At 38.3% G+C, this 12,142-nt stretch overlaps 1 protein-coding gene across 1 annotated transcript in view; it reads left to right on the top strand.

The window, feature by feature from the left end:
* Window positions 1-11,673, top strand: part of btbd8 (BTB domain containing 8) — a 104,472-nt gene extending 92,799 nt beyond the window's left edge. Inside the window, exons 18-19 of the mRNA XM_060830600.1 lie at window positions 6,457-8,847; window positions 10,606-11,673. Coding sequence (XP_060686583.1) covers window positions 6,457-8,847; window positions 10,606-11,075 — 2,861 coding nt within the window. The 3' untranslated portion in view covers window positions 11,076-11,673. The remainder of the gene's footprint in view (window positions 1-6,456; window positions 8,848-10,605) is intronic.
* The last annotated feature ends 469 nt before the right edge of the window (window positions 11,674-12,142 follow it).

Genomic DNA, 12,142 nt, shown 5'->3' with positions numbered 1-12,142 from the left:
GTCTCTGGATTCTTAAAGATTTAGAACTGCTGAATTAAAAAAAGTCGTCCTCATCTCTGTCCCAAATGGCTGATCCCTAACCTGAGACTTTGACTCTTAGCTTTAGACTTTCTAGCCAAGCAAACAGCCTCTTGGTAACTACTACTTGCCTAAGAATTCTATATGCTTCTGCTGTCACTCTCGTTAACCCGCAAAGAATATAAGCGCTCTACTAGCTCTCTGCTCCTTTCAGTGAGCCTTTGTTGCATTGTTTCCAAGGTAAGTTAAAACCTTGCTCTGTGCTCCAATGTCCTTTCATTAGAAGCAAACCTACTGTGTCTGTATGTTCTTTGTGACGTGTGTGTGAGGACATCCAAATTTCTCTGCTTACACATTTACCAGTCTATTAATAATGACTTTGTGTGCAAATGGTATCAAACTACTTCAGAGTTTTTCTCTATACAGAAATGCTAAACATTGATTTTTTTTTGACAGTGATAAATTTTTGTTCATGCAGTGCTTTCATGCACAGCATAAACTTAACTGATTTAAATTTCTTGCTGAGTACATTTTAGAGAAGGAAGGAAATTTGCTGTCTTTTCTTGGTCTGGTATACATGTAATTCCAGGCCCTCAACAATCTGGTTGACTCTTAACTGCCCCCAGAATTGGCCTAGACAGCCAATCAGTTCAAGGCCAACTTGGGATTGGGCAAAACGTACCAGTCTTGCAGGCAACTTATATATCACATACAAAAATAAAGACATTTCACTTGATTTGGTTGAGCTACTTGTTCCATTGGAGCACTGGTCCCATAGGACCCTGTGTCCTGATTATTGAAATGGACTTACCTTTTCAAAACAGAAATGGACATAAACTAAGCAATTGAATGTCAACAGGAGTAAGAACCAGAGATTACTTTGACATCTAGTTTTATGATTTAAGCAACTGTTTGATTTTGTTGTAATTACATTTCAGTCCAAAAGAGTAAGTGCCATTGAGAAATGCTTTAGACTGACACTGGAAGTATAACATCAATTTTCAGATAACACCAGATTAGTTGGGTAGTTATAAAAGAGTAGAATTATGACCAAATGTGAGACAACACCAGTAAAATGTGGGTTAGGCATTTACTCTCCAAGCAAGTATGAATCCAGACAATTTTTGTAGGAGGAATAAATTGGTCACATACTATTCAGAAAATAAATGTCCGAATGGGTTGAAAAACATGGATCAGAGGGTACTGGTGCACGAGTCACTAAAACCAGTGATGCAGCTCACCAAGTCCTTGTTTTTTTGTTTTAAGGTGTGGAGATTAATCTCTTCTGGAAGGGGGTTCTAAAAGCAAAGAATGTGCTAATCTTGATTGAATCTTAGTTAGAACACATTTTGGTGACCAGAACTGAAGAACTCTGCTGTACAAGGCTGTAACAAAAACAAATTGCTGGAAAAACTCAGTAGGTCTGGCAGTGCTAATAGAGAAAGAAATCAGAGTTAACTTTTCAAGTCCAGTGACCCTTGTTCAGAATCCTCCTGAAGAAAGGTTACTAGACCTGAAATGTTAACTCTGATTTCTCTCCCCAGATGCTGCCAGACCTGCAGAGTTTCTCCAGCTGTTCATATTTCACAGATTTCCAGTGTCTGCAGTTATAGATTAGAGAGAGTCATTCAACATGGAAACAGACCCTTCCAACTAGTCAGTGCTGACCATGTTCCCAAACTAGTCCCACTTGCATGCATTTGGCTCATATCCTTCAATGTTTCCTATTCATGTAATTATCCAAATATCTTTTAATATTCTAAATGTATCTGCACTTATCAGTTTCTTTGGAAGTTCATTCCACAAACTAACCACTCTGTTTGAAAAAAAAAAGTTGCTCCTCATGTCCTTTTAAAACCTTTCTCCTCTCTCCTTTAAACATATGCCCCCTAGTTTTGAACTCCCCATCCTAAGGAAAAGACTCTTGCAGTTCACCTTGTGTAAGGTCCTCATGATTTTATAAACCTCAAGTTATGTGTCAGGAAAAGGTCAAACTCACTCAAGTCAAAAATTTCATCCTTGCCTTTACAAAGGACTGTGACTTAATTTTTAGGCCCTTTTTGATTTGAGAAATTTCCATGGCTTGTTCAGGTTCTACCCTGCATTCACCATTTGTAGCTTTCCAGGAAATTTTCCACTGTTCTTGTGTACTCCCTCCATGCATCCAGTTTGAGGTGCTTGCATGAAATCATATCCAATCTAATAATCGTCTTTGATTCTTTGGGTTTTTTTAAAACATAGCTGTGTCTGTGGGAGGCTTTTAAAAGTGTGATAACAAGAGTTCAGGGGAATTATGTTTCTGTTAGTGAAAGGACAAGGCTGCTAAGATTAGGGAACAATGGATGAATAAAGATATTGAGGTTCTAGTCAAGAATGAAAAAGTAACATAGACAACTGGGATCAAATGAATCTCTTGAATTTGGGTATGTAGGGGCATTCTTCAAAGGGAAATCAGTAAAGAAAAAGGGAATATGAGATGGCCTTGACAGATAAGGTTAAGGATAATCCAAAGGGATTGCACAAATTCATTAAGAGCAAAAGCACAACTAGACAAAGTAGGCCCCTTAAAGAATAATGAGGTCATCGTTGTGTTGAGCCTCAAGAAATGGTAAATATTTCATACCAATTTTTACTGTGGAGAAAAATGGAGGCTAGAGAATTTGAAAATAAATAATGATATTTTGAAAGCAGTTCACATTAAACAAAAAGAAGTGCTGGAATGCTGATGCGTGAATCTTTGGATCCTGAACAAGTGTGACTAAGGATGTTGTGGGTGAAAATTGCAGGGCCCCTAACAGAAATATTTGTGTCATCTATAACCATGGGTGAGGTGCTGGAAGACTCAAGGGTAGCTAATGTGTCTTCATTTAAGAAAGGCTGTAAGGAGAAGCCTGGGGCTATAGATTTGAGCCTGACATCGGTGTTGGGTAAGTTATTGGAGGTGACTTAAAGAACAAAAGATGAGTACAGCACAGGAACAGGCGCTTTGGCCCTCCAAGCTGTTGTGCTGTTGATCATGCCCTAACTAAACTTAAAAAAAACCTTCTGCCCTTTATTTGGATCATATCCCTCTATTTCTTCCTGTTCACGTAACCATCCAGATGCCTCATGTGCCTGCTTCCATCACATTTTCTGGCAGTGTTTTCCAGGCTCCTACCACTCCCTGCGTGAAAAACTTAGCCAGCACATCTCTCTCAAACATCCCCCTCTCACCTTGAACCTGTGCCCCCCTGTATTAGAAACTTCAACCCTAGGAGAAAAAGCCTGTGACTCTCTATCCTATCTATGCCTCTCAATTTGTAGGTCTGTATCCGGTCTCCCCTCAGCTGTCATCTTTCCTAGCCTTTTTAATCTTCCCTCATAGCAAATTCTCACGAGACCAGGCAACATCTTGTCAACCTTCTCTGTACTCTACCAGAAGGGCATGGAAACTTTCGAGAGTGTGGCGACTAAAATTGCGCACACTAATGCAAATGCAGCCTAACAAGGCTTTTATAAAGGCGCAAACATGGTTTGCTAACTCTTGTACTTCATGTTTCAGCTGATGAAAGCCAGCATGCCAATCCCACGGTTCAAAGATGTGCAAGTCAGGTGAATTAGCCATGCTAAATTGCCCATAGGTGCATTAGTCAGAGGGAAATGGATCTGGGTGGATTATTCTTCGGAGGGTCGGTGTGGACTGGTTGGGCCGAAGGGCCTGTTTCCACACTGTAGAGAAGCTAATCTAATCTAATATGCTTTCTTGATCACCTTGGCCGCCTATGTTACCATTTTTGGCAACTGTGGACCTGCACACCCAGATTGTCTATATGTTAATGTTCCTAAGGGTTCTGCTATTTACAGTATAATTCACAGCTAAATTTGATCCTCCAAAATACATCACCTCGTATTTGGCTGGGTTAAACTCCATCTGCCATTTGTGCCCAAGTTGCCAATCTGTTATGAAAGGGTACAATTGGTACCATTAGTAATGGATGAGTTTGGGGAGGCAAGGAATGGTAATCAGCATGTTTGTGCGCAGGAAATCATGTCTCTCAACCCTGACTCAGTTTTCTTTGAGAAAGTAAGCAAAAAGATCGAGGGCAAGGTGGTAGATGTTATTTACTTGGACTTTAGTGAAGCCTTTGATAAGGTTCCACATGGTAAACTAACTAAAGTTAGGTTACATTGGATTCAAGGTGAGCTCGCCGCGATAGAAGGTGGTTGTGGAGGTTTGTTCTTCGGAGTGGACTATGATCAATGGAGCTCCATAGGGATCAGTACGGGGTTCACTTTGTTTATTATTCACACAAACGATTTGGTCAGAATTTAGGAGGCATAGTTAGTAAGTTTGTGAATAACGTCAAAATTGATGGTATAGTGAACAGTGGAAAAAGGTTATCTAAGCTTACATGGAGATCTTGATCAATCGGACCAATGGAATAAGGAGTGGCAGACAATGTTTAATTTGGATAAATGTGAGATGCTGCATTTTGGTAAAACAAACATGAGCAGGACTTTATTAATAGTACGGCCTTGGGTAGTGTAGAACAGAAATTCTTTGAAATCTGCATCACAAGCAGGGTAGTTTAGAAGGCATTTAGATAAAAACAAGGACTGCAGATGCTGGAAACCAGATTCTAGATTAGTGGTGCTGGAAAAGCACAGCAGGTCAGGCAGCATCCGAGGAATAGGAAAATCGATTTTTCAGGCAAAAGCCCTTCATCGGGATTCCTGATGAAGGGCTTTTGCCCGAAACATCGATTTTCCTGCTCCTCGGATGCTGCCTGAACTGCTGTGCTTTTCCAGCATCATTCTAATCTAAGAAGGCATTTATCAGGCTTGCCTTCATTGTTCAGGCCTTTTGAATACAGTAATTGGGACTGTCATGTTGAGGTTGTACAGGATATTGGTGAGGCCTCTTCTGGAGTGCTGTGTGCAGTTCTGGTCACCTTGTCTTAGGATGGATATTATTAAACTGGAGAGGGTTCAGAAAAGATTTACCCAGGATGTTGCTGGGAATGGAGGACTTTGCATTATAAAAATGGGCTGGGACTTTCTTTCACTGGAACATAGGAAGTTGAGGGGAGACCTGAGAGGATTATAAAAACCTGAGGGTCCTAGATAACGTGTATAGGGTGGAGGAATTCAAAACTAGGCATATTTTTAAGGTGAGAGGAGAGTGAGTTACCCATGAGGGGTAACTTTGTTTACACAGTGGTTCATGTGTAGAATGAACGGCCAGAGAAAGTGGTGAGTGCAATGCACTTAGAACATTTAAAAGACATTTGGATAAGTACATGAATAGGAAAAGTTTGGAGGGATATGAGCCAAATGCAGGCTGATGGGACTAGTTGAGTTTGGGAGCAAGGTTGGCATGGACCATTTGGACCGAAGAGTCTGTTTCCATGCTGTATGACTCTATATTGAAACCATGCACTTCAGCAGAAAAATATCTGAATTAAATTTAAATGTTAAAGAACCTAACAAACATTCATATTTTTAAAAAAAATATTGTAAAATTAAAATTTTTAAACTTAAACTTTCTTTTAAGAATTAGCTTTATTGCACGCTCCCATTCAGTCAGTTTTTAACAAGAAAACAGTGAGAACGCGTAGTTGGAACTTAACATTGCACACCTGGTGTCAACAGACACTTGTTTGAGACTTGTCTCATCATCAATCTGTGAAAGAGTCAAGAAAATCATTCAGCTTCTTCTGTCTTTCATAATCTCCAAGACCTCCATCAGAAAACCTCAACCCTTCCCGATTAGAATAACTGCAGTCCCTTTCCATAATGAAAATGTTCCTAACCCGGAGAGTGATAAGAATGTGGACCTCACTGTCACTAGTAGTTCATTATTTTGATTTGGAGATGCCGGTGTTGGACTGGGGTGTACAAAGTTTAAAAAATCTCACAACACCAGGTTATAGTCCAACAGGTTTAATTGGAAGCATACTAGCTTTCAGAGCGACGCTCCTTCATCAGGTGGTAATGTCTGGGAAGCGTCGCTCCGAAAGCTACTGTGTTTCCAATTAAACCTGTTGGACTATAACCTGGTGTTGTGATTTTTAACTTTTGTTCACTATCTTGGATACACGTAAGGCAACTAGATAACCATGTGATAGAGGAAAAGAGTACAAGCCTGTGATGATAGGGTTTGATGATGGATATGAGGCAGCTTAAGGGGAGCATAAATGCCATTCATGGCTTCTGTACGAAGCAAGCCATGATATTGTAATTTCCATGAAATAGTTCACAGGATCAGAGTCTGTGTCCTAAAATTAAAATTCGCGGTGACCTTTTACATCTGAATGTTTACTAAACATGCACTCGATGCTACTATTTTGATGCACATTAAAGAAGTATTTTTGTTTACTTGTATTACAGATATACTTTTTTTAAGAACTGTATGGTATTTTGTACAGTTTTTGACCATTTTAAACTTTATTGTTCTAGATCCAAAAGGAGGGACAATGGTTTTAGAAAAAACAGCCCTTATTTCAGAACAAAGTGATGCTTCAAAACACCCTACTAAAGTTCCAAACTGTGAAAAAATAATGGCTAATGAAATGTTTACAAAGGCTAATAATTCTAAACCAATGAAAGCAACTGCCCTCTCTGCAATAAAGACAAGTACAAGGAAAATGACACAACTTGGCACCGCAAGTCCACGGACACCTACTAATTCCAGTAAGGTTGCACTGAAAGAGAAAAGTGCATCTCTACCCAATGTAAGAAAGCCATCAACTAAGTTGCTTCCGGTGACAACCAAAACAAGTTCTAGCCTAAAAAGATCTGCCTCTAGTTGTAATGAAAAGGCAGCTCCTAATTCTCCGTGTCATGATGTGAAAAGTGGAACAGAGTTAAAAAGTAATCAAATGGGACCAAATAATCAGTCACCACTCTTTCAGAATGTAGAAGTACCAACTGCTTCACATGATAATAGGTTGGCAAAAGGAGACCATGTTTTGACATGTGGACATTCGCAACAAATCATTACCTCCAGCAACCTATCTAACCATGTTAAAAAAGCAAATAATTGTACATCAGAAAAATTACAAATAGCTTTAGATATGACTTCTGCAACTAATTTTGAAGGTCATACAATACACAAGCCATCTAAAGACATTGAACTGAAGACCAAACATTATAGAGCTCAAGATCATTCTTCTTCTGCAAATAAAGAACCCCAAAGAAATCAATCGTGTGAACCAAAGCTATTGATTTTTAATGGCTGTGAGAAAACAAAGGAAGTCCCTCTTCAAAGAGAAACTAATTTTGCTGAAGAAATTAAAGCTGGCCATCTTTTTACAGATGGGGACCATGTTAAAAATAAAGATATATTTGAACTAAATAATGCAACAATTTATACTCACTCATTTGACCAAACTAGTGACGCTGCAAAGTATAACTTAAAACAAGATGAAAAACCAATTCCATCAGATTTGCATAAAGAAATAGACGAGTCAGGAATCCCAGAAAATCATGAGCATTCAGAAACTCCACTAGTAGAATCTTGGAACTTGAGCACAGAAGGCTACCAAGCTTCAGATGCATCTTTCCCAAAGCAAAGCCCAGACACAGATACTGGAAGTGCAACAACCTCATCTGACGATATAAAACCTAATTCAGAAGACTATGATGCTGGAGGTTCTCAGGATGATGATGGATCAAATGAGAGGGGCATTTCCAAGTGCAGTACAGTTGTATGTCATGACTTTCTTGGAAGAAGTAGCAGTGATACAAGCACACCTGAAGAGCTTAAGGAATATGACAGTGGATTAAGAGTAGAAGTAAAAGTGAAAGGTATAGAGCCACATGGGAAGACAAGAGGTGCAAGCACAAGAGAATCACTAATTAATCACTGTTCCAGAATATCTCCAGGCAGTAAAGCAGTGGAAAGAGGCAGTGAAGAAGATGCTGTGCCTGGTGGTGATAAATTAGATCCTGCCTCAGATATTTTGTCATCTTGTGAAGTGACTGAAGAAGATAAATCAGAAGTTGAGAATACAGAGGAAGTTTTCCCTTCCCCTCTTCCTCCTCCTCCTCCTCCACCCCCTCCCGACCAGGGCATTTACCACTTTCAAGGTATTGATAACCTGGCTTTTGAAGACGTTACAGAAAATGACACTGAGGTTACAAACTTTTCTTCAGCAGCAAATTTTAAGCGTTCTGTTCTGCTGTCTGTGGATGAATGTGAGGAATTGGGTTCTGATGAAGGAGAAGCTGAAAGTCCTCTTGCATGCTCTTTTGGTTCTCTTACTCCGTCCGATGTATTTGATGGTGGTTCCCATGAAAGTGGCCACCAACGTTATGGCAGAACCTACTATTCACGGTACTCACTGGAAATTGATGATGACTTTTTGGTGTATAGCCATCTTCATCAAGAGAAGGCCAAAAAACAAACAAAGGAACCAAGTCCTTCACCACCTGCAGATGAAACTAGCATGGTAGCTGACGGTGCATTGCTGCAGGTTGTTTCAACAGATATAGAAGTGACAAAGCAAGTCAGTATTGAAGCTGTTGCACCCCATCAGTGTGGTGAACCTTTTGATGAAGTAGAAAGTAAACATGAAGAAAAGGACCAGATGGAAGGAAATGTGCTTGAAAACCAATCTGAGGATAACATGTTGACTGAAGAAAATAATATCCAGCCTGCAGGTGATGGTGGTGACAATAGACCTCAGGAAAGACCCTGCCATTTGCATCTCTGCCAGAAAGAACATTCTTCCAATGTACACAGTGATGACGTTGCTACAAATGAGCATTTAGCTAATATGGAAAAAGAGTATGTGCAAGCTTACAACTCCACACCCAATGAGCAAACTAATAATACTTTGCCAACAGGTAATGTATATTGTAATTAACCTTTGATCACAATATAAACCACTTGGTCTGAAGATGGCACTCAGCTTTGTGTCAAATTGCCAAAATGCAGAGCAGTAAAAGTAAGACCACATCAGTTTAGTTTGTGGAACTGTTGGAATGTAGTTTTCAAAGTACAGAGTGTAGGAGGAGTACACCTTGTATTGTTAAATGTGAACATGTACAATTCTTCCAGTAATTGTTAGCATGACTACTATGGGAATTTAGTTCATATTTAATTACAATTTCGTGAAAGAAGAGAACCTGCACTCCAGAATCTTAAGGCCATTTTCTATGTATGACATTAAAGATCATTTAGCCAAAACCATGTATTTAATGTGTAATAACGTTCAATGTATTAAACCAGATGTTGGTAAGTCTACCTTGGAGATGTGTTGCACGTTGAACTTTTGGAGCTAGGCATGCAAGATTAAACTAACACAGTCCTTCGAGCAGTTGGAATGCCAAAGTATTAGATTTTAGGAGTTCGTTGCAAATAATGATTTGCAAGTAAGTGTGTTTCCACACTTGTCGAACAAATTTAAAGTGGTTTGGTCTCCAGGCATTGGGAAAATGTCACTTTGCCGATCGATGAGTGAACCTAAACTACATTTGCACTGAATTGTTAATAGCAGTACTTGTACACAGTTCTGTAAATCAAAATTAATTAGATTTGAGGTAACTGTCCAGCAAAGTGTATTATGAATACTGTATTTGTTTTGTCCAGGATGTAACTAAATTTTGTGCTCGTGTTCCTACTAAGTTAAGTTCTGCCAAATGTATTTCACTGTCTAATTATTGGCTCTCTGGTTTGCTTAGCAATTACAATTAAGGTTTTTGCTGAGTTTTTTTTTTGCTTGATGAATGATTGATCTTTTAACTGGTTTACTAACCTAATAAACTGCATCAGATTTTCCTGATCTTTTTACTTATTTTATTAATTAACTTGTGTGGCACTGTACAGAACAACAAATCCGATCAAACAGTTGCACAAAACATTAGCACATGGCCTGTAACATACGCAATTCGAATGAAAATTGAGGATTAACCCAACTTTAAATCCACAAATTTTTATCAAATTAGTCAGGGCTAAATCATGCCTTTTTTAAAAAAAAAATCCATGACCAGTAAATGTTCCACAACTCCCTTGGAGTAATGTAAGGGCCATGGACAAAAATCACAGGCTCCAGTCCAGGTCCTCATCTTGATGTACCTTGCTATCCCGGGAACGAGAGGTTACAGCATTTATCTATAAATTGCATAATGTCCTGTTACTTTTCATTTTACTGGAATCAGATGCTCCAAAGTTATCATAGAAAACTTAATAATTTGTCAAAAATACACTTGTAGCAAAAGTAGGAATCTACTCATTTTAAATCGGAGTACCTGTGTGAAAACTACAAGTAATTTCAGAAGAATGGATGGAACATTTGTATGATGTTTTTCAACATTGCCAATTTGTTTCTGGATTATCTAATTGGATAAGTAACATTAATTTTACTCTGATCATTTGCCTTTTTTTTGGCCATGTGCCTTTGTTGTTTCATCTTTTAACCTGTATTAATTTTAATCCTGCTCCTGCCCTTTAGTCCATCAGAAACTGCTTTAAAATTCTTTGATCATTCTTGCATTCAGTCTATTAACCAAAATACTCCCAAAATAGTCTAGTGTGCAGCAGCCCCATTTGAAGTTTTTCAATATTGGAATATTTACAATGTTTAGTATTATGAATTGTTTCAGGAAACTTAGCTGATTGTGACAGATCACAAAGCTGCACATTTGATCGTCGCCCTTCAAAAACCCTTTCTCCCATATACGAGATGGAAATAATAGAAGATGTGGATCGGAGTTCTGAGGTAGAAGTGAACCATGTGCACAAAGAAGAAAATGAACACTTTGCAAAAAGAGACTGGATACTACTTAAGCAGCTTCTTGGAGATCAGGATCTAAATTGTGGAATTGTTAACTGTCTACCTGAAGATATCAATTTAGCAAAGTATCTGATCAACCAAACACTCTTCCTTTCTAGAGATGCTTGTAAGACTCCAGGTAGAATTGCAGTTGAAAAAGAGGCATGGTATAAATGGACGGAATTGCAGTCTCCTTCAGAGGACTCCACAGCTAGCATTACAGTGGCCAGTTTTTCACCAGAAGAATCGGTATCTCCACAGGGGGAATGGACAATTGTGGAACTGGAAACCCATCACTAAGCATACCCACTAAATTGTGTGCATTGGGGTGCAAGATGAATTTAATCCATATGTCACATGGTCTTGTCCTTTTTCTGTTGCATAAGAGTCTTATTGTGTCACTATTGGATGCCATAGTGGATAATAAAATTGTGTACTTGACATTTGGTTACAGAATTACCGTTTGGGAGGTCTTTGTGAAGAGGATAAACATGTATGTCGATGATGCTTTACTTTAAATTTGGGACTCAGGCATAAGAAGCCTTTGTAAAATATTAGTTTGTCTAAAATTGAAACGCTTATTTTCATTTTCATTTTCTTAGTAAAATTTTAGAAAACCAAATTATTTTTTTTAAAAATTGATCAGAATAGGTAGTAATGAGGGTAACCTTCGAAACCAAGACATGTGAACTTCGTTAAAACTCTCAGCATAAAAGTCTTGTTTTGGAATTGAGGGCTGTATTTTGGTTTTTTTTAATCTTTTGAGGTTTTAGATATTGATACAATGGCCATGGGACCAGAATCTGAACTAATATAGTTTTATCCTTTTTCTTTATAAAATAAACTTACAGGATATATGGCACTTTCATGCTAGCTGTTTAAAACAAAATGTGATTTTTTTTTTTCTTAGTCCAACTTGGGAATTTTCTATTATTGCAGGTATAATTTGATTATATTCAGCTGACTCTACATAAACTAGACATACATGAAATGCGTCCATGAGAAATTAACATAATTTCATTGCTCTTTGATAATGCAAATGCTTATTTGAGAAACTTTTAAATAGCACTGATTATTTTGCATCCTGTAAATTCAGAGATGGTCATAAATTATATGCTTTTTTGATCTGATTGAAAGCTGTGTGAAAAACTGGATGGAAAATAATGGAATATTAGAAAATTATGCTTTTGACGAGGCTTAGCTTTAAGTCAAGTTTTTGTACAGGTGCTAATAAGTTTACCTTACCTGTGGCTATGCAGAATGAAGTCCAATTTGATTTAGAATCCCCAAGCATCACCTTAAATGAGATCTCTCAAGTGGAATCGTGGGCAAGACACACCTTCTAGGAACAATGTTTGCGGATATCC

This window comes from Hemiscyllium ocellatum, chromosome 9 (assembly GCF_020745735.1).
Source record: "Hemiscyllium ocellatum isolate sHemOce1 chromosome 9, sHemOce1.pat.X.cur, whole genome shotgun sequence".
Taxonomy (NCBI): Eukaryota; Metazoa; Chordata; class Chondrichthyes; order Orectolobiformes; family Hemiscylliidae; genus Hemiscyllium; species Hemiscyllium ocellatum.
Note: the sequence above shows the minus strand (reverse complement) of the source record. Positions and strands in the feature narration are given on the sequence as shown.